The sequence below is a fragment of the Chlamydomonas reinhardtii genome, chromosome 11, assembly GCF_000002595.2.
Source record: "Chlamydomonas reinhardtii strain CC-503 cw92 mt+ chromosome 11, whole genome shotgun sequence".
NCBI lineage: Eukaryota > Viridiplantae > Chlorophyta > Chlorophyceae > Chlamydomonadales > Chlamydomonadaceae > Chlamydomonas > Chlamydomonas reinhardtii.
The window spans coordinates 3234190-3256199 of record NC_057014.1 but is presented as its reverse complement, the minus strand read 5'-3'; the positions used below and the strand labels follow the sequence as shown (position 1 = coordinate 3256199).

The 22010-nt window shown below is 61.7% G+C and overlaps 4 protein-coding genes across 4 annotated transcripts; 1 reads left to right on the top strand and 3 right to left on the bottom strand.

Annotated features, from left to right (window-relative positions):
• Positions 1–72: 72 nt before the first annotated feature.
• On the bottom strand, positions 73–3594 carry CHLRE_11g479800v5 (uncharacterized protein). Its single transcript, XM_043067708.1, has 4 exons — positions 3479–3594; positions 3328–3401; positions 2877–3040; positions 73–2712 (listed from the first exon to the last, which is right to left on the bottom strand). The coding sequence occupies exons 1-4, from the start codon at positions 3503–3505 to the stop codon at positions 1796–1798; spliced, it is 1182 nt and encodes a 393-aa protein (XP_042919713.1). The 5' UTR covers positions 3506–3594; the 3' UTR covers positions 73–1795.
• Positions 3595–3882: 288 nt separating this feature from the next.
• CHLRE_11g479750v5 (uncharacterized protein) lies at positions 3883–13454 on the bottom strand. Its single transcript, XM_043067707.1, has 19 exons — positions 13172–13454; positions 12310–12433; positions 11402–11451; positions 10801–10890; positions 10070–10207; positions 9458–9622; positions 9122–9214; positions 8642–8749; positions 8390–8423; positions 7981–8070; positions 7609–7724; positions 7345–7416; positions 7085–7147; positions 6596–6673; positions 6100–6166; positions 5894–5940; positions 5479–5565; positions 5134–5175; positions 3883–4827 (listed from the first exon to the last, which is right to left on the bottom strand). The coding sequence occupies exons 1-19, from the start codon at positions 13289–13291 to the stop codon at positions 4762–4764; spliced, it is 1650 nt and encodes a 549-aa protein (XP_042919712.1). The 5' UTR covers positions 13292–13454; the 3' UTR covers positions 3883–4761.
• A 1008-nt stretch (positions 13455–14462) lies between these two features.
• Positions 14463–17974, bottom strand: CHLRE_11g479700v5 (uncharacterized protein). The gene is made up of 4 exons (XM_001697267.2): positions 17873–17974; positions 17542–17723; positions 16682–16793; positions 14463–16265 (listed from the first exon to the last, which is right to left on the bottom strand). Exons 1-4 carry the CDS (start codon positions 17936–17938, stop codon positions 16104–16106), a joined length of 522 nt encoding a protein of 173 aa, XP_001697319.2. The 5' UTR covers positions 17939–17974; the 3' UTR covers positions 14463–16103.
• A 120-nt stretch (positions 17975–18094) lies between these two features.
• CHLRE_11g479650v5 (uncharacterized protein) lies at positions 18095–21959 on the top strand. Its single transcript, XM_043067706.1, has 8 exons — positions 18095–18615; positions 18789–18887; positions 19265–19399; positions 19673–19759; positions 20166–20240; positions 20468–20556; positions 20823–20913; positions 21392–21959. Exons 1-8 carry the CDS (start codon positions 18520–18522, stop codon positions 21521–21523), a joined length of 804 nt encoding a protein of 267 aa, XP_042919711.1. The 5' UTR covers positions 18095–18519; the 3' UTR covers positions 21524–21959.
• The last annotated feature ends 51 nt before the right edge of the window (positions 21960–22010 follow it).

Genomic DNA, 22010 nt, shown 5'->3' with positions numbered 1-22010 from the left:
CCCATGCAGGCCCGTGCGCCCCGCCGCCGGGCGCGAACGTGGTACATGCATGGGCGGAAAGTATACACAAAGAGGCAAGGTGATGTCGGACGCGTCGCAATGGAAAGGCGGTTCCGCGGCTGTTGCCAGATAAGCGCAGTCGGGCACTGGAGAGTGCAGCACTTGACTTTCATGACACCTGGGATCAGTTCCATGTGCTTCAGCATGCATGCACGCACCCCTGTTGCTCTCTGTGGGCTGCGCCTCCAAGCCTTAACCCAAACGAAGCCGTGCCCACCAAGCCATGGTGCAACTGGACGCCCGAATCAGCCTAACGTCAACGCAAGGAGTCCGTACAAATGCGCGCGAGTTCAAATGCTCAATAAGCGGATTCAATCGGCTCTAGGCCTCTGACTAGTCACCAGTTCACCACACCTGACACGCCAGCTGGCCGCCTAAGACAGAATACGACAAAGGGCCTGCAGCCCTGCAATTTACTTAAGCGCCCACGCAACACTATGTCCACGCGGGTACCACTCCGGCAAGTCCCTAGGGACTGCGTGTGTCCAATGCCCTAGACTGCCGAAATGTTATCATGTGACATATAATAAGGTCCCTGAATGATTTCCGGGCATAAACTCGAGCGGGAGCCGAAGTCGAAATGCTAAATGTCGCGCTCGCCAGGACTTACTGGAATTCGCCCTACGCTGTCCGGATGACATATATAGGTGAATCTTAGTGGACGGCACTAGATACAGACCCAAAATACCGCCTATGCGAGATATGGGCTCTGGTCAATTTCGCGACTTGAGCCCTGACCAACATGTTTTGTCCTCTGCCGAGCGCTAATGTCCACTAATGATGTAAGTTATGTACCTGCAAAAAGTCGGCGTCTAAATACTGCGGTAGGATTTGCCTCGGGCGACTCCCAGAGCCCTCCGAGCGTGCGGGTTTGGCTTGGAGCACGCACCCCCCCGGACAATTGTGCACATAACTTTTTGATGCCGACTCTTTTTACAGTGGCGATTGCGTAACCTGCATACACTGTGCGTATGCTATCCGTCACGCTATCACGCTTTTAGTTTTCACGACGAAAATATTTGCGTGTCCCATTGCACACCCCATGCACGGCTGCAGCCGTACGGCCTTTCAGGTCGCCTCCTCGTAGCTCCGCACCATAGTAGCCGTATACTACTCATACTACTGGCGGTCTTGTCAGATGATACCTGTTGGGTCTACCAGGCTGTCAAAGTTTGGACACAGCAAAAGACCAGAGTGGTACCCGCGTGACTATGTCTAGTTATCGCCAGCCTTCCCTGCAGCAGGCCCTGTGAGCATCAATACAGGCTCAGTGCCCACACAGCCTGCCATCCTGACATCTCTCCGCAGCATAACCGTATGCACATTGCCTCTACAATATCGCCTTCCCGCTGCCGGCACCACTGCGCCGGTGCATTCAGGTACGGCCGAAGCCATGGCTGAGCCCGGCCGAGCACACAGATACGTCCATGCCGCCGGCCCACCACAACACGCAATCACTGTCTGATGTTCTTCTGTTGTACCATCAGTCCAGGCCGCAATCAACCGCCGTGTAGCCGTGAGCGGCGCGGCCTGCCCCTTCACCACACGCCCAGACGTGTCCATGAGCCGCACTGCTGGATCCTATCCACAGCAACCCCTACCACGTCATCTGCATTCCCCACCTCAACCCGTAGCCAGTGTACACATTGAAACACAACCACAGCGCCCACATGCTCAACACGAAACACACAAGAAATAGCCCCCGGCCTCCAGTGCAATCGCTGCAGCGGCCTTCTCAGCATGCCTTCCACACGCGGCAGCGCTTGGCAGCCTGCACCCGCGCCGTAAAGAGCTTCGCCATGAGCGCGGGCTGTGCCGCCGCCAGCTGCTCCACCTGCTCCTCTGCAATGTCCGCCTCCTGCTCTGCGGCGTAGTCCACAAGCCCCGTCAGCAACTCCGCCTGCCCCTGGCCCTCCGCCAGACCCGCCGCCCACGTCAGGTCCGCCATGACGGTAGCCGGAGACAGGGTGGCCAGCAGGTGCGCTCGCAGCAGCCCTGCCGCCTTGGGCAGCAGCAGCCGGTCCGCCAGCGCTAGGCAGCGCGACGCCTGCTCCCGGGAAGCCACACGAAGCTCCCCGCCGTACACGAAGCGCAGCAGTGCCGCCAGCGCGTCCGGGTCGGTGTCCGGCATGTGCAGCTCGCGCGTGTTGCTGTCGCCGAGCCCGCTGGCGAAGTGCGTGGCGAAGTAGGGGCAGCGCGCGGCCAGGATGGCGCGGTGCACGGGGAAGCGGCTGCTGCTTGCGCCAGTGCTGCCGCCGTTGCTGCTGGCGGTGTCGGCTTTTCGCTTCTTACTTCCCCCCTCTTTCCCGGCCCCCGTAACACCGCCCGCGACCGCTGCTGTCGCGGTGATGGTGAGGTCAGTGGTGGGGCCGGGATCGGCCAGCAGCGAGAGGAAATCGCTGCCGATGCTGCTGCCGCCGCCCGAGCCCTCCTTGAGGACCGCAGGGTAGGCCTCCTCCTCATCCGAGTCATATTTCGAGTCGTCATCGTCATCGCTCCATTGTTTCTTCTCCGGCATTTGAAGCTCCAGCCGCAGCAGCAGGGAGCCGTCACAGCGCAGGAACCCCGTGTCAATGGACATCAGCTGGTCCCGCAAGATCAGCTCTTTGCCCCATTTTGCGTTTTTGAGGTTGAAGACCGTACCGGGCTTGCCTGCAAAACGGCGGACCAAGGATGTTTTGTGGCAAAGCGCCATGCGGCAGGGCAGACAAACAGGCTTGACGCCAGTGCCTGACGCGCGTCTGCGTACCACGGTTTAGTGCTGTTGTCCCTCTAACCATATGCGACTGCAATGCGGGGCACAGCACACAACTGACCCTCAGTCACATGGTCCTTGGATGGGTCCTTCCAGTTCTTCACTACAAAAGTGTACTTCAGGGGCGGCGGCGCGTCCACGCCTCCCCGTACTGGCACATGGTGCAGGTACAGGGGCACGTGCTTTCGAAGGTTGATCGACTGGCGCAGATGCAGCCGCAGCCTCCTGCACGGCGGAGTTGCACATGCCGGTATTGAAGGGAGCTAGCCCGGGCAGGGAACCAGTTGAGGCATGACTGCCGTTCGGCCCTTGAGGACGTGGAGAGACCAGGCTGGCCTTCTCCACTTGTCTTCAATCGTTCACGTGCACGAGGGCCAGGGGTAAGGCCAGGGGTGCACTCTGAGCCCACGGTGGCTCTCATTGCTCAAAGAAAAGCGGAGAAAGCCGGGAGGGGCCCGGAAGGAAGGCGCTGGGGGCCTTTGGCGTGCCAGGTTTCCGCGCAACCCGCTTACCAGGTATAGAAGCCCAGCACGAAGTCGGGTGTCTCGACAGCGTCAGGGAGCTCAGCGGAACGCTTGATGAGCCACTGCGCGGGAAGTCGAGGGGCGGGGCGCATAGCACTCACTAGCACGAGTCTAAGAATTCGCATTCATTTTTAACTACCTCGTATGTATACTTGGCGACGCTCATTTCACTTGAGCGTGAGACTTGCACTTCTCAAGTGCTGGTCGCAATGCTGGTCGCGTCTACCCGTCGTCGCGCCTGCAATATGATGTCAGGATAGTCATTTGTTGAAACAAGTACGCAGATTGCAGTCTTCAGCCTCGCGGAACTCCGCACACCTTCACCAACTCGCGGCGTGCCATCATGGCGTGCCATGCCCGGGCGCATGACACACCTGCAGACGTTCGATGTGCCCACGCGAGACTGCCCGATTGCGAACGGAGCAGCGGAGAGGGCGGCCAACATCACCAGAGGAGAGCCCCAGATCCCCTTCCTGCACACGTGGCGTTCAGTGGCGTTGCGGTGTGGGTCTGGTGCTTTCGACGATGGGAGGCTGGGCGCCCGAAGGGTGAGGAATGCGCGTCAGCAAACTACCAGCCTGCCAGCAAGCCTGCAACGCCTCGGAGCAGTAACTCCAACGTTCTACCAGCTGCGCGCTCATGCCTTGACGTCGCGAATCGGCTGGTGACTGTTGGGGTTTGAGAATAAGCTGCACCCTACGGGACTACGCTAACCCTTGCGCCAACCTGCCCCTTACCACGTCCGGAGCGTGAGGAATGCGCGTCAGCAAACTTCCAGCCAGCCAGCAAGTTGTCGGTACAGTAACTCACTAACTCCGGCGTTCGACCGGCCGCGCACTCCTGCCCTGCCGTTGCAAATTGTTTGCCATCTGCTGGGTTCTGGGAATCAGCTGCACCCTACGGGACTTCACCAACCTGCCTTACCACTGTCCCATCACACACCCTTACCACGTCCCATCGCAGCTTCCTGTAATCAACCAGCCGCCCCATGCCCGTACGCGTGACAATGGACAATGTGCTTACGCACAACTGCCCGATAGCGGACAGCCTTGCTATGAATTCCAGTTACCGTACGGTACCGTTGCCGAGCATGTGCGCTTGCATCCCACATCACCACACCCTCCTTGCTAACCCGATTTTCCATCTGATGCCGGATGCCTCGCCCTATGGCGGCATGGCCTGAACCACCAACCGGCCTTATCCCTGTCCCATCGCACAACCCGAAGCAGCCCCGCTGGACCTTGACCCGCGCAACTCAATCCGTGTACACAACATCCGTACCATGCCGCCTCAGGCCACCAGGACAGGTTTCCAGCTGTACACAACGGACATGAAACCGCGGCTCCTGACATCCCGTCACGTAACACAAACGCCCACACACCATGTTTGCAGTCATCTGCCTCCACCTAGCCCAACAGGTCTCTATTTGGACGATGAGCCGAAGCCGCGAGCCTTGCTCAGGGGCTCCTTCTCCTTCTTCCGGCGGACCTGCAAACAGTGTGGCATGACCAGACACACAAATTACTCAGTTTACGTCAGGGGTAACGGCAATGAGGATGTGCTGATGGGCAGCAATACAGGGTTGCAATGGGTAGGTGAACTTCGGCGTTTACAACATTCAGCACGGGGAGGGCGAACGGGCGCGGTGGCTTCTATGAGCCCCGCCTCGCCTCGCCGAAGCACCAAGCACGCAGTACCAAGCATCAAGCAAGACCCCGCGCACGCATTGCTGCGGCGGGGGTCCCTTCATTACCTCAACTAAACCTCCACCCCAACTACCACCTCAGGCCCCACCTTGCCGGGAGCCACCTTCTTGCCGGCGCTGGCCACCAGCTCCTGCAGGCAGCAGGCACCGAGTGCGGGACGTGGACGTTGCGTGTTCAGGTTGGGGCGCTTGGACGTTTAGCAGGCGTTTGTGAGAGGCGCCACAGGTGCTTCAGAAGGAGAGAACGTGCAGCCAGCGGTCTTACGCGGGCCCCGCAAAGCGCCCCCCACTACCACACACACTTGCACACATGCGCGCACAGGCACGCTTTCTCATTGGCGAGTGCGCGCATACCGTACTTCGCTGACATTTTCCCGTTTGAAACAAACCCCCGCAAACTCATTCTGTGTCATGCGAGCAGCTCGCACGCGCACCTGCAGTAGCGAGTTGGCCTTCTGCGGGTCCGCTCCGGCCTTCTGCAGCTTGAGCAGTTTGGACATGCCGCCCACCTGGGCCTTCATCTGTAGCGGGGTGGGGAGGGGTGGTGGTGGTGGGCGGGTGGATGGGGCGGGGCGTGGGTGGAGGAGTGGGGCGCTTGCAAAAAGGTACAGAGAAGTGTAGCGAGGTAGGCAGTATGGTGAGGGGGGCGGGTGTTCATGGAACATTGGGGATGTGGGGCCCGGTTGGGTGGAGTAATTGGATGGAAGGCGAGTGGTGAGGGAGGAGGAGGCGGTGGGCATATACTGCGGTGCGTGGTGCGCGGGGCGGGTGGAGTTGTATGACACGCAATGGAAGCACCCGACGCCAGGACCTCGCTGCCCCCTTCCAGTTCGCCGTCCTCTCCCTCACCGAGGTGTACGCGGCCATGAGCTTGGTGACCTCAGCCTCGGACTTGCCTGCGTGCATGGGTGGTGGGCGCGGGCGTGATAAGGGCAAGTCGGGGATGGCGCATGGGCGCACGCGCGCGCACACACAAATACACACACACACACACACACACACACACACACACACACACACGAATCAGCGCCGCCTAGGCATCCACGGACACCCACCCGAGTCCTGCGCCACCCGCCGCCGCCGTGCCAGGTTCTTGATCAGGACCTCCGGGTTGGAGCGCTCCTGGTGGTGGTCGGGTGAGGTGGAGTGGGTGGTGGGATTACATTCATGATTGGTTGAGGAAGAAGTAGACGGTAGACAATCTTGGGGTGGGCGTGAGGTGAGGGCGGGAGGCGGATGTGCGCGCGAGGGATGGGGGTGGCGAGAGGGAGGGTCCACTACCACACATGCCGTCCCGTTCCCCCGACATGCACGCCACACAAACGTACCGTACACCTCCTTCCTACCTTCCTTGTCCTTTCGTCTCTCCATCTGCCGCATCGCTGCGCCCCTCTCTTCCCCCTTTCTCCGCTTCCCCCTTGCTTCCTCCCGCCCTTCCGCCCCGCCAGCTGTACCCAACCCCGGTTCGGTTTAGTTTGGGCTGGAATCTACAACCCCCCCTCGCCCCGCCTCCCCCCACCAACTGTCCCTCCCCCCCCCCCCCACACCCACCTCCTCGTCCATGGCCCCGATGATGGCCTCGTACACGCCAAACTGCTTCTCAGCCTCGTACAGCTGTTTCTCCGAGATCTGTCACAGGGGAGAGTGTGCGCGTGCGTGTGTGTGTGTGTGTGTGTTTGTGTACATCAGGGAAACGATATAGGCGCGCGTGTGCGTGCGTGTGCGTATGTGTGTGTGTGTGTGTGTGTGTTTGTGTACATCAGGGAAACGATATAGGCGCGCGTGTGCGTGCGTGTGCGTATGTGTGTGTGTGTGTGTGTGTGTGTGTTTGTGTACATCAGGGAAACGATATAGGCGCGCGTGTGCGTGCGTGTGCGTATGTGTGTGTGTGTGTGTGTGTGTGTGTGTGTGTGTGTGTGTGTGTGTGTGTGTGTGTGTGTGTGTGTGTGTGTGCTGCACACCCGGCATCACCTTGACACCCTCCCCCCTCCTGCCCTCCCTCGCCCCTCTTCCCCCTCTTCCCCCCCCCCACAGCCCTACCTTGTTGAAGCCGGGCATCATCTTGAGCATTTGCAGGCCGCCCATGTTGTTCATGGCCTTCCACTGCAGGCGTGGGGTAGGAGTGGGGTGGGCGTGGCAGCGGTCGTGGGGTTGGAGTGTGGGGGAGCGTTGAGTGGGAAGGGCGGGTAGGCGTTCAATGGGGTGGGCACGTTTCAAGGATCCTGAGTGAAGGAGCAGATCGTGACCAGCATTTGCAGGGGCGGGTCAAACCACCCCAACCGACCGCCTCAACCACTGACCTGGTTGAGGAAGTCGTTGAAGTCAAACTTCTCCTCCATCAGGCGCTCCATGGTCTTCTGGGCGTCCTCCTCCTGTTGGGTTGGTCCGATTGGTCCGATCGGTTCGGTTGGTTGCGGTGGGGCGGTAGGGATGTGATGCTGGAACGTGTACGGTATTGGCGAGTAGAGGACTCGTAAGGCGCGTCACTCCACCTAGCCTCTCCCCTGCTCGCGTCTCGCAAACACACACACGCGCTCTTCCACCCCCATCTCCCTCCCCCACACCTTGATGGCCGCCTCCGCCTTCTCGTACAGCGTCAGCACATCGCCCATGCCCAGGATGCGGCTGGCCATGCGCTCCGGGTAGAACGGCTCCAGCGCCTCCATCTTCTCGCCCACACCTGCAGGGCAGGGAGCGGGCGTGGGAAGAAGGGGACAAAAAGAGGCCGGGGGTTGTGTCAGCTGGAGGGGGGCCCGCGGCATGACGCGCGATGGCGGTGGGAGATGGTGCGGGGTGCGCCCATTCTTTGGGATAAGAATAAACTATCCCACCCCCAAATTGAAGACACCACATGGTCGGCAACCGCCCAGACTCCGCCGCCCAGGCTTCCCCTTTGTCCACACCGTCTTTCATGGACGGGCCGGCTCCGCACTCACCCACGAACTTGATGGGCTTGCCCGACACCTCGCGCACACTCAGCGCCGCGCCGCCGCGACTGTCTCCATCCATCTTGGTCAGGATGGCGCCTGGAAGAAGGGGGGCGGGTTACATTCATGATTATTCAAACAGTGAAGGCATAGGCGGGTGGCAAGTTGCAGGTGTATGTAGGTGTGTGCAGGCATGATGTGGCGAGGGTAGGGACAAGAGGGTAACGAGGTGACGGACGTGCTGTGAAGCAGGTTTCGCTGGGCGCGCACGTGCATGCGGTTGGTGTGTGCGACCCTTATCAACACAAAATCACAACAAAGCAACGCAACATAGCACAACACACAACGCAACACCGTCAGTGCCAGCACACTCCACCACAACGCCGCACGCGGCACACACGCGGCACCAGACACGCACCGCTGATGTCCACAGCCTCGTTGAAGGAGCGGACCTGGGGCGGGGGCGAGGTGGGCGAGTCGGATTCGTACTCAAAGCAATAATTGCAATGCCGCCCATGCTCGTGGGGCTTCACAATAACCGGGGCACCGGGTCTAACCGGGGCACGACTCTGGCAAGCCCGCCTCACGTCCACTCCTCCCCTCCCGTCTTCCCCTACCTCCCCTCTCTTCCTGCCCCCCCCCCCACACACACACGCCGCCTCCCCCTCACCAGGTTGGCTGCCTCCTGGCCGGTCATGGCGTCCACCACCAGCAGCGTGTCGGAGGGGCGCACCGCGGACTTGACGTCGCGCAGCTCGGCCATCATACCCTCGTCCACCTGATAACCGGCAGCAGGGAGAGGGAGAGGGAGAAGAGGGTGAGGGAGAGGAGAGGGGGAGGGGAGGAGTTGGGAGGGGAGAAGAGGGAGAGGGTAGGGGGACGAGGTTTGGACCAGACAGTGTGGACGGGAGGGTTTGGTGGGGAGAGGCTAGGGCAGGCGGAGCACCGCTCCGCTGAACCACCACCACCCTTACGCGGACCCGAGTCCTCCCGATGCCTCCTGCAGAACACCCTCCCGATGCCTCCCCCACCTGCTGCCCCCCCACCCGCCTCCTGCTGCCTTCTCTTGCCCCTGTTCGCTTCAGTTACACCCCCGCCGACCGCCCCTCCCCCTGCCCTCCCCCTGCCCCTCCCCGCCCCCCCCCCTGACCTGCAGGCGGCCGGCTGTGTCGATGATGACCGCATCCACACCCAGGCGCCGAGCCTCCTCCACTCCCTTCTTGGCGATCTCCACGGGGCTCACCTGATATTAGCAAGGACATGACATGGTAGCAATGACACTGAATGTGAGGCGAGCGGCAATGGAGCATGCATGCAATACCCACGCTCCGTCTACCCGCAACTTCCCACCCAGCCACCAAGCAGAGGCCGTGGCAACCCATACGTGCCCCTGAACCGCAAGAACGCCCAACCTGCTCACAACCAAAACCCCAATCCCCGTGCCCAATGCCACCCGATCCCCACCCGCCCCCAACCCATGACCCACATCAGTCCCCATCTCGAACACGGGCACGTCGATGGCGGCTCCCAGCTTGACCAGCTGGTCGATGGCGGCGGGGCGGTACACGTCCGTGGCAACCAGCAGGCAGCTCTTCTTGGCCTTCTTCAGGTACAGCGCCAGCTTGCCCGCGGCAGTGGTCTTACCCACACCCTGTGGGGTGGCGTGGCGTGTGGCGGCGTGTGTGGCGGTGTGTGGAGTGTGTGGAGTGTGTGGAGTGTGTGGTGGGGTCTCAGGGACGGGGTAGAGGGGGAAGTGGGAGAGCTTGGGGTGTAAAATAGGTACGAGGGCCCGCCCGCCTTCGCCACTCATTAAACACGTACCGTACTCCATGGTTTGCCCCCCGCCTCCCGCCTCCCGTTTGGGGTAACTACTCGTGAAGCACACATGTGCACACCCCCCCCCACACACACACATCCACACACACATGCACACACACACATACACACACAAACCCCCCCCCCCCCCCCCACACACACACACACACACACATACACTAACTCCGGCGCCGCTTGGGCGGGCTTCGTTTTGTTCTTTTTTTAACACACACACACACACACACACACACAAACATGTATCATCACGCAGCCGCACGCGCACCTGCAGGCCCGCCATGAGGATGATCTGCGGGAAGCCCGGCTCCAGGTCCTTGGCCCCGGTGCCGCCGCCCATGAGGTCGATGAGCTCATTGGACACGGTCTTGATGAACTGCACGTCGGGCGTCACGCCCTCCAGAACCTGGGGGAGGGAGAGAGGGGGGAAAGGTGGGAGAAGGGGGGTTGTTTATACCAGCCCGAACTAAACTAAAGCAAGCTAAAATGAGCGGGGCACAGGGGGAAAGGAGAGAGGGAGGGGGAGGGAGAGGAGGGGGAGGAGGGGGTGGTTGGCAGCTGTATAGGGGGGGAAGGGGAGCGGATCAGGCACAAGTGTTGACGGCGAGAGAGGGACAGACAGGGAGGGGCAGAGATGAAGATGGAGAGGAACGGCGCATTGGCGTAACACAGAATGGGTATCCGCATCACAGAAGCCGGGACGCAGAGCCCGCGAGGATGACAAGGAGCAGTGGGAGTGTCCGGAGCCTTCGCTATGTGGCGTAGTCAGTCCGTGGTACCTTCTTGACACGCGCGCCATGCACACACGCTGCTCTATGCCCGACCTCTGTCCTGGCCCTACCCACCCCCCTGTTTCCCAGGCCGTCTTGCAGTGGACAGTTTACCCTCCACCATCTCCACCCCTGCTCCTATTCCCCACGCCTCTCGCACACGCTCTTCCATTTTGTTCCCATCGCGCGCCCCTCTCCTCGCGCACTCACTGACACGCTCCTCACGCACCTTAGTTCCCAGCGCCCGCTCCTCCACCTTCTTGATGAACCGGCGCACCACAGGCAGCGACACGTCAGCCTCCAGCAGAGCGCGACGGACCTGCAGGATGGGGGAGAGAGGGGGTTGCAAGGCTAAAAAAGAAGCGATGATGTGTGGCAGGGCACGTGTATTGGCACAATACACGGGCAGCTGTCACCCGCGCCGCCTCTTCCACCGTCCCCGCGCCACGACCACGCCTGGGATCCCTACGCACACCGGCAACCGCCCTTGCCCTCGTGCCGCGCTTTCCTTTCCACCTCCTCCTCCTGTCGCCCGTGCCATCCTGGCCGCCGCTTCCACACAAAGGCCATACGTGCCGCGATTTCCATCCAAGCGTTCTTGGGCTCAAACCCTTAGCCCCGTGGTTGAGCTTGGCCAAGACTAACTCCACCCCACATAGGATGCAGGCGACGACTACGACACTAACCCTACACGCACTCGCTTACACAACACTTCACCCACCCCTCACCTCCTTGGCAGGCTAAATCCCAAATCCAAACCCCAGGTCAAACCACGATACACGCACTTCCCCACACACCCCCACCCCCACCCCTCCCCTCCCACCCCTCACCTCCTTGAGCGGCTCCTTCATGTTCTCCGCCGTCAGAGTGCCACTCTTGCCTGCGCGCCAGTGTGCAGGCATGTTTTAGGGACACGACATGAGCGCGCGTCCGCCCATGCACGTGCGCTGTGTGTGTGTGTGTGTGTGTGTGTGTGTGTGTGTGTGTGTGTGTGTGTGTGTGTTAAATAACGAAACGAAAGTGTGTGTGTGTGTGTGTGTGTGTACGAGCGCGAGCGAGAAGCTGGCTAGTAAGTCGACGCAGAGGACGCAGCAGCGCCAGAGGCGCGGCGGAGGCATGGCTGGGGCGCGAGCCGTGGGGACACGGTATGGTAACACCGCACACATGTCGCTTTGCGCCTGGGTACGGTGTGCGCCTTGACCATGTGTCCCGTGGAGCGCCCCCAGCCTGTGGCCCTGTGCACACGGCACCTGTGGAGTCCCCGGCGGCGCCCTGCGGTCGCCCTTCCCATCCGCCGCCGTGACTCACAGCCCCCAGCTCGTTCCTCCTATCGTCCCTCCTATCCACCATCCTATCCACCATCCTATCCACTATCCTAGCCACCATCCTATCCACCATCCTATCCACCATCCTATGCTCCTTGCCCAGCTCCTTGCCCAGCTCCTTGCCCATGTGTCCCATGGCTCACAGCCTGGAGCCGACCTGCCTACCAGCTTGTCCGTCCGATCCACCTGACACCCCAGAGCCCCCCTCTTCCACCCCTTGCCTCTCCCCCAAATACAACACAGCTTTCATGTCGCCTTGCCCCTCCCTGCTCCGGGCCTTCGTGTGCTGCGCCCCATGCTCCCTCCCTCTCCCTCCCTCTCCCTCCCTCACCCTCCCTCTCCCTCCCCTCTCCGCCCGCTCCCTCCCACCGCCTCTCCCAACCCCTCTCCCCCACCCTCTCGCTCCCTCTCACCGATCAGGCGCTGCGCCTTCTCAATGCTGCGGCTCAGGCTGTCGAACATGGCCGAGCGGATGACGAGCGCGCCGCGGCGCTGCTGCTGCTGCTGCTGCCGCTGGCGACCAAGAGCGGGGCGCGCCTGGCAGGCGGTGGCGGCCGAGCGGGGAGCGGGGAGATGGAGAGGGATAGGGGTAGCAGCGGGGGCAGCGGGGGCAGCGGGGGCAGCGAGGTCAGCGGAGTTGGCGAGGGCAGCGAGAGCAGCGGTGAGCACGGACGTGAGCATTGAATGGAGGTGCGTGCTGCGCGAAAGCGAGAGAGGGGAGAGGGTGGGCGCGCTGGTCTGGGCGGGCGGACACGGCATGAACAGGCCTGCTACTTGCCAGGCACTGCTGGGCAATAGATGGGCGTGCATGGGAGCGCCCTCGACCTGGGTTCTAGCGCGAGGATCCACTTTACCGACATATGGGCGCGTGGGGCCGACTCCGGCGACCCGCGGTAGGCACGAACACGAATCCGGAATCCCCGCGCATTCCACGCAACCAAAACTATTCGAACAAACCAGCGGAGCGCTGCAACACGCAAACCTTGCTCTGCACCCACGCTTAGGCTGCGAGGCCATTAATGGGATGTCTAGCGGACACAGGCCTGGCCCCTGCTAGGCGCCGTCATCAGACCGCAGACCAGGCTGCACACCACCCTTCCCGGTGTGCCAACAACCCTATTGCCCCCTTCCGTCAACCCCCCCCCCCAGATTCTCTTCGAGCCTTGCACGTGTCCACGGCCGCCCGGTGGTTCCCACAATCCCAGTCCCAGTACCCAGTATCCAGGGTTCCCATGTACCTCCCCGAGGTCCAGAAGGCTCGGGAGGCCGTCTCACCTGGGCACCGCTGAAGGGCGCATACTGACCACGAAGGTGAGCAGATGCAACAGGTGCAACCGCAGTCCGGTTGCAGGCACCGCGAGGAGCGGCAGAGCGGGCGCGAAGCGCAGTTTGCATGGTGACCAGCGCGACCAGTCAAGTGTTTGCAGATCTACTTGTTTTATTACCAGCCCAGAGTATTTCTTTGATGACGTAAGAAGTTAAATCTAGCGATGGTGGAATCAGGAGCAATATCTTCCCGCGCCGCGCGTAGCCCCACAGCTTAATATGTATGCTACACTAAAAGCAAAGCTTTGTTAAAATGATTCTCTGAAGACGATGGATTTGCAGTTCTGCAAGCTGCGCGGCACCGATGGCAGACCCAGATTCCCGCCCTGAAGGGGGAGGTGGTTGAATATTTTAGCATAGGTAATGCTTTCTTGAAATCGTATAGCAAGTCGCGCGAGCTCAGGTCAGCGTCGTGCCAAACCATACACGTCCCTAGGCTCGCGCCTCCGCTCGCGGTGAACCCACGAGGTGAATCCTTGCGAGGCAGCTCCCAGGGAGCAGCCCACAAAATTTCCAGCTCAGGAGTAAGGCATGTGGCTTGCAGCCTATGTGGCTTGCAGCCTATGAAGGTCCTATGCTGCGAGGGCAAGCGCTGCCGTGATGTACATGCTGTCTTTGTCAAGGTCGCTGTGCCCTCATGCCCCGTAAACATTGTTCGTAACGTTTGCAACATATTGTTTGTCAGATAGGGGATGAATGAATGGGTCATGGGCAGAACCTACCCTGGATAGGCGCACCTCCGGCAAGCCTCCTTGCCGTTCAAGGAGACTTAAGGGTCAGGGTCAGGGCACAGGCGCAATCGCCGCCATCTGCCGGAGGGATGTACGGCACCAGGTAGGCGGCAACACGGCACGCGGTCCTGCGCCACCCAGGCTACGGAAGGCAGAGGTAGGGTTCTTGGGGCAGGCGGAGGCATACGGAGGCATGCAGGGCTGCGGTTGACGGTCCGGCGGCAATAGGCCATACAAGGTGGCGGACAAGTCAAAGTCGTGAGCCTTGTTAGGTGTGTTGCAGTGATTGCTGCTTCCTGCTGACCGCTGGCGCAGCTGGCAGGTCGTGGTATACTGGTACATGTCCCAGAATGTGACGAGGGATCCACAGGATGTGCAAGTGCAGCCTGTGCAGGATGCTTGTACATCATCGATGTACTTTCGGGTGTGATGACCACCCGGCGGGGATGTAGCCATCGCACCCATGCCGCACAGTGACGCAGTATGCATTGGTTGCAAGAGGGCTTGCTGCCGTGAGTAGTCGCGAGCATTGCTACACCTAGTGGGCGTCCGGGCCAGGGGTTCCCTGGTCCGGGCAATACCACACAGGCACACTCTGCGTTACCAGAATTGGTGTGGGCTGCAACACGGTATTCCTGATCCACTCAGCATTTGTTACTGCACAGTGCACACGGCATGATGACAGGCGCTGACACGCCTACATGCGCATGTATATGATGCGGTACTCGCTCGGCAGCACCTTCTTGCCAGCGTAAAGTAAATGGCCCAATGAGATTCCCCTGAAGACCCCTCTTCCTTGCGCACTGTCCCAGTTCCGTGCCCACATTCTACGCATGTGCCATATTCCCACATCCCACGCATCAAACACATTAGCGTATCAGTAAAGGACATGCATGCTACAGCCAGCGGTTGACACCCGGTGGGCATCCTCTTGCGCCTTGCGGCCTCTCACGCCAGTTGGCAACATCTGCACCGTACACTGCGCCAACGCCCACTGAACATCACAGTTGGTCATTCGTCCCGCCGAAGCCGGTACCACACAAGCCAAGCACACACAACCGTACACAACCGCCTGGCAACAAATCGAATCCGCACGCTACGTCAGCAGTACTCCGCGCCGTGGGGCCATCACCGCGCTGACGTCATGCGAAGCTGCTGGTGTCGGCAAAGCCTATGTATTGTCGGGAGCTGCGCTAGATGACGTGCAGCCGCCGCCAGCCGCATGACTGCCTGGTGGCAAACGGCATCGGCGCCAGCGTCGACGCCTGAGGCGACGGCAACGTGCGTGACGGTGGCTCGCGGCGCACGCCCGTCGCAGCCACAGCCGGGCGCGGCCAACACTGACCAGCCTGGGCTGTGGCCATGACCCTGACTGCCCAGCCGCCCGCCCACTCATCCGCTCTCGGCCGCTGGCAGCCGCCACGTTGCGCGGCGCCGCCAACACGCTCATCGCACCATGCGGTCCGTCAGGCGGCGCCACCCGGCGACACCACCTGGTCAAGCAACCCTTCGGGGCTCCGCAGCGCCGCCGTGCAGCCACGCTACCCGGATGAAGCGCCCCTGTAGCGCCCCCGCGAGCGAGCGTGTGGCTGCGTCAGCGGGCTGATGCTGAGCTGCGTCGACGCCGGCGGCGAGGGCGGCACGCACGGCACTGAGGTGGTTTAGCGGGCCAGCGCTTTGGTGGGCTACTGGTGCTGGACTGCTGCGGAGGCTGCATTCCGAGGGCACAGCGCCAGAGCAGCATGCGGGCCTGGGGCTGAGCCCGGGGCTGGGGCGTGCCGCGGGTTGCCTGCGTGGGCCGCCCGCGGCGCCGGTTGGCCCCTGCTGGGCGCCCTCGGCCGGGGCAGTGCACACGACGCCGTGGCCACCGCCGCTGCAGCGAGTGGCGCAGCGGCAACTGCGGCAGGCGCAGCCGGAGGGGCGCGGCCGCAGGGCCGCACCCGGTCTGCGCGGCGCCCCCCTCGCGCCGGCCGCCAGGCCTGCGCTCACGGACTTGCCGTTGCCGTGTTCGCAGCAACGCAACACGGTTTCTTTGCAACCACAACCAACAACCAACACACGCCTCCAAGCTCATCCAGCCCATGCTCAACACAACCCGCAATCAAATACTTCAATGCCTTGACTTTTGCCACGGCGCGCCACATGCCTGTTCAAGGCGCCACGCTAGCACCAGCACCGGCGCCCGCCGGCCCCGCCAGGCATTTGTTGACCATGGCCAGCAGGTTGGGGTTTTCCAGCGCCGCCGCCACACGCTCCTTGTCGCTGAGCTGCTTGTTCACGGCCGCCTCGGAGGAGTGAGAGCCGGGCGACAGCTGCGGCGCGGCAGGCGGAGGTGCAGATGGAGGTTGAGGCAAGCGGTAATGGAGCAAGTGGTACAGGAAGGAGGGTGGAGGGAGAAGTGCGCTTCCCGAAGGCGAGCGCGCTCGAGCCGACACAGTCCCCGTGGGCTTGTTACACTTGCAGGGGCTTGTTACACTTGCAGGTGTCTGTCCCAGTGTCCCGCTTTACGCCTCCTCACTACCGTACACCCCTGTTTTTTCTGTTTAAAAACCTGCCCCCCCCCTTCCCACCGTGGTGTCGCCTCCTTCCCCAGAATCCCCACAGCGCCCCGACCCTGGTAACCGTGCTCCGCGCCCCGCTGCAGCTTACACGCCCTACGAACCCCTTCCTACGTAAATCCCATACGCCGTGCGTTTGCGGTTATCCCCTCGCTGCCTCTCTCTCTTACCTTTATGTCCACCTTGAACCTCGGCGGCAGGCTGCGCCACAGCTTGACACGCAGGCTCAGCCCAATGAGGGTGGCCATAGAGCAGTGAGCCACGGTGGGCGTGAACTGCACACTGTGGTTTGGGGGCAGGGGATGGGACGGGAGGAAGAAGAAAGAAGGGAGGCGGAGGGTTTGGGACGGAGGGAGGGGCTCAGGGGATGGGAGCGGGGCGTGGGGCGGGACGTGGGGAGGGGTGGGGGGAAGGTCAGTCGGGGCATAGTAGCAAGGTGGGGTGCGGATGTGAAGCGTTCAGGCATGGCGTGTCTGCTACAGCGGGTGGGGAGTCGGTTATGATGCTCAGCAAATGCATGCCTGACTCCGCCCGCACAGTCCGTGCCCCAATGTGTCGTGCCCCCCCCCCCTGTGTGTGCTTCCCCCTGCGCGCGCGGCTCTGGCGTGGCTTGCATTGCTGAGCGATTAGGTGAGTTCGCGGGGTCCCGGTTTCGCGCCGCAGCAGCTAAGCTAGCCACCTAGACGCATGCACTCAGCTTCTTTACCAACGAGCCTTACTTATCACCACTACTACTCCAGACTACTTGCTTTCAATAGGAACTTAGTATTTTAGCATTAGCCGCCACGGAAACACGGGGGAACCAGCAGCCTGCCGCTGGCGAAACAACGGTATGGAATGCGTCGCGTGTGCCCGCTGTACCTCTGGACGTCGGCACTTCACTTCATATTTGATACACACCATCCCATGGATGGCTACCCCCCTGAGGCCCTCCCATCACCCTGCGGTGTCACCCCGACACACCGTACTCGCACAACCCCTCCCAAGCCTCTCTCGTCTCCATCCTTCATGCGGCCCCCGAGATACGCACCTGACACGCCCCCGAGCGTCGTCCACGTCTATCATGTCCTCAGACACCACATTCAGCTGCTCCAGCGTGTAGGGGTGCTCTGGGTCGTTGATGTCGCGGATGTGCTCAAAGATCTCCAGCGCGTCAATGGGCTCGCGGTCCCCTGAGCCCAGAGAGCTACCTGATGTCTGCTTGTGGACCGGCTGAGGGGCAGGCGGGACCGGAGAACAGGAAAAGGTCGTGGTAAGGGCATGGTCAGGCAAGGCGGGACAGTGGGGGCGGTTCCAAACATGAAGATGCGCTTAGTTTGAGTATCTATTACAGCAGCAATTGATGTGCCCAGTCCTTGCACCTTGTTATGGCGCTGCGTGGCGCGCCGCTCGTGCACAACCGGGTTTGGGTTAATAAGCTCGTCCATTATTGCTTAATAGGTGCAAGTACTGAAGCCTTTCACAGCAGCTGAGCAAGGCCGGAGCGGCACTGCCCAATCCCGCGGCGAGTTCCCGATCCCTGGTCTGGTTACTCAAGCTGTTGTTTAGCTGAACTATCATCATTCATTGGTATATTTGATACACTACATTCATACAGAGGACTGTGTGAACGTTTCTTCGAAAACTGCTTTGGAAAGCCCTCGCCAAACAACATGCGCACGGAAGGTTGAGCCCCCGCGCTACTCCATGAATGGGGAACGCATGTGGTGGCGCCTCGTCTAGCTCACATAGTCCTCCAGCTACTCCAGCCGCGGCTGCCGGGCATCCCACCGCGGCCTCAGCGCAGGCGCAGGCAGACAGATTCGCACGGGAGCCAGCCTCACGACCAGCAGCAACACAACAGGCGGGGACAGGGCAAGCGGGGTCGTCCGCGGGCCCCACAGGCGGGGCACCTGGACGGGTTGAGAGTGGAGCCGCGCCGGCACAGTCCTTGGCATCCAGCCATCCCAACGCCGCGGCATCAGCGTCGCAGTCGACGGGGGCTCCAGCAGCCCCCCGCACGCCAATCATGACCACTACGGCAGCTGACCGCAAAGCGGCCGATGAACTGAAGGCAGAAGGAAATGCGCTATTCACAAAGGGCAAGTATGCTGCTGCCATCGAGGTGAGTATGGAGACGGGAGGGCTTTGTGGTGTCCTGGCCGTGCGAAGAACGTGGAACGTGTCGCACTGGGAGTGTGGTGCCCTTGAACCCTGCAAGGTCATACCATGTCACCTGCAGCACACGCTTATGTCAGTTTCGAACACCCCTGCGTGTCTTCCTTTCACCCCTTGCAGAAGTACACGGAGGCTGTGACGCTGAGTCCGGACTGGCCGGTGCTATACGTGAACCGGGGAATGGCTGCCAGGAAGAAGGGCGACTGGGAGCGAGTGGAGGTGAGAGGCACGGGCACAGGGGGCACAGGGGGTACAGGAGATGGGTGCGCAGGGATTGGGATGGACTGTCTAGGAGGGGTGGCGGTAGGTGCGTTGAGTCTAGGTAGTAAGCGGAGGGTATTGAGGTGGTGGAGGTGACAGGGAACGTGTGCAGGTGACGCGCTGCCGGCGGCAGACGACTGTGGCACTGGGTATGCCCGTTAGCCGCCGTGGGATTTGGCTGCGTGTGGAGTGTGGTGGGAGTTCTGTGGGAGCTTGGTCTGCAGGGCTGGCAACTGCATCGGCACCCCATGGCTTTAGTAGTCATCAGAAACTGCTGCCTCAACCTCCACCACTGGACGGCTCCTGGACCCACACTCTGGACCCACCACCTGCAGGCGGACGCGTCACTGGCGCTGGGGCTGGTGGGCGGCAGCAGCGAGAGCCGCGAGGCCATGAAGGCCCACTACCTGATGGGGCTGGCCATGGGGCAGCGCGGGCAGCATGAGCGCTCCACACACCACCTGAAGAAGGTGCGGGCAGTGGGCCGTGGCGCGGGGCGGCACGAGGTGGCGCGGCGGGAGGTTCAAGGCACGCGTGGGCAGATGAGCGGCCTGGGTTGTGGGAAAGGGCGACTTGAAGGGGCATGAGCGGGGGACAGGGAGTGTAGGAGCAAGCTATGGGGAAACGCATGCAGGGGCAACAGCTCGGCACTTGGGGCTCGGGGGGGCTCGGGGCGCCGCGCTGTGTCGTAGGCCTGCCACGATAGGCCTGCCAACGGCTTGGTGCGCGCATGTGCGTGACAGGCTCTGGCGGCGGCCCGTGAGGCCAATGACAACATCAAGGATGAGATCTGGCGCGAACTGGCCGCTGCCAACTACTCCAACTGGCAGGTGCGTGGGCGGGTGTGAGTGTGGATGTGGGTGTGGACTTCGGTGCGGGAGTAATTATGGGGAAACGTAGCGCTGGGGCGGCGTCGCTTGGGATGATGTAATAAGTGGCGGGTGCTGTAGAGTTGACGAGGGTTGGGACGTTGGGGCGCTTTGCAAGGTCTGCGGCGGCGGCTTGGACGCACGGGGCGCATGGCACAGCACGGCGAGGCCTGGAACGCAGCGGCATGCGGATGCACGACGACTAGAGATCACAGATGAGGGCTGCCTGCGGGACAGCGCCTTCTTGTCAGTCATTTGCCTGTGTCTAAAGCTATCGGGGCCGCATTTGGTAAGTTGCAAACAGAGCTCGCGATGCGCATCGCGCGCGTCTTGACCGTTGACGTCTCGCTTTCTCTTCGCTCCACAGACGGAGACGGCCGCGCGCAAGTCCACCAACGCGACGCTGCGGAGACAGCTGCTGGAGCTGATGGGGAAGCGGCAGGTACGGCACTGCTGGGTACGGCACTCCTGTGGGCAGGCCGGCCGAGCTAATGCGATGGGTTATGCGGGTCCTACAACATCCAACGCGGCAACACGTCAAACAGCAGTGTTTGCGCCGCAACAAACAAATATCCGTGACAGCAGGTGTGGTTACAGCCTGGTTGCGGTCTTGCAGCCGCGTGCACTGACGCGTCATGCGTCGTTTGCGTTTCCTCCTCTCTCGCATAGGATGAGCCCCTACCGGCGGAGTGGGAATCGTTGTTTCGCGCGGCGGCCTGGCAGGACACGGCCAGCGAGGCGCCCTCGCAGTTCACTTGGTGAGAGCGAGATAGAGGGGCAGATGCCTGGAGGTTTGCGGGACGGAGCCGGAGAGCTTGCGGGGGGTACAGTCGGGCTTGCACGAGGTGGCGGTCCTGCAGTGCGGGGCATCATGGTAGGTAGGGCGTGGGCATCTCAGATTTGGATGGAGGAAGGCAGGCACGCGGGCCACTGGCCCTCTGCCCTGCGTACTGCTGCTGACTGCTTCCCACCACCTGCCTGACGGACTGCCGTACCGCGCCAACCAACACAACACCCGCCGCAGCCCGCTGACCATGGAGATCTTCCGTGACCCGGTGGTGGCGCCCAGCGGCCGCAGCTACGAGCGCACGGCGCTGCTGGAGCACCTCAAAAAGGTGGGGGGAGGGAGAGCGCGCGTGTGTGGGCTTGATGTCAGGTGTGCTACTGTGTGTGCGACTGTGTGTGTGGGGGGGCGTGTGTGTATGGGTTTGGGTGCAGAGGGCACAAGCACGGGTGTGTGTGTGTGTGTGTCTTTTCGAGATGAACAAGCACAGGAGTTGCAGTCCTGCGCGGGAGCAGCAGACAAATGCCGCTGGGAGGGTGAAGGCACTGGGGGGCGGCAGTAGGCCAGGCAGATAGGAAGGCGGCACAGGCAAATGTCATATGTGCATGGTGTTTGCCTTGGTGGTAGGTAGCGGTCGGCACGTCATGTTCGCTTGTGCGTGTTGCGTTTTTTCAAGCATTTTCATTCCACAACCCCGCACACTCTTGTAGTACGCGCGTGTTTCCACGGATTACAGGCCCACACCCAACTGGACAACCCAACACTGCCCAAGCAACCTGCTGTACTCACACGCAATGACTTGATCGCAGGTGGGCAAGTTTGACCCCATTACGCGACAGCCTATCGCCGGCGAGGAGGCACTGGTTCCAAACGTCAGCCTGCGGGCGGCCATTGAGCTTTACCTGGAGGAGCATCCGTGGGGCTGGGCTGAGGTCAAGTAAGGACTGAGGATTTGGGAGGAGGCAGGGCAGACGGGCGTTGAGTACGATTGTGCATGCGATGGGACAGGGCTGTGGTCAAGGCAGTGGCGGGCAAGGTCGTGGTGAGTTAGGGTGGTTCGTCAGCCAGGGCTACAGGGCGCTGCGCTGCGTGGGCTACAGGGCAGCTTGCAGCTGTAGCAAAGATCTCTTCAGGGCGCCCGTGTGGAGCTGCGTCACGGCACGGTATGTGGTCTGACGTCAGCAGCAGGGAGCTAGGAGCAAGTGGAGAAGGTAGTGTCTGACCGCGCGAGTCTTACGTCTCCGCGCGCGAGGGAGGTTTGGGTTGAAGCCCTGGCCCCCTGCATGCAGTGGACGGTGCCAGGGCGAGCATAGCTTTACGCCAGTATTTCGCGTCACACGATGTACTAGTAATTGCGGCGTCCAAGCCACCAGGACTCGTCGCGTGAAGTCTCCGCGCAGCCGTCGAAGGATGTGTGGTTCGACCAGC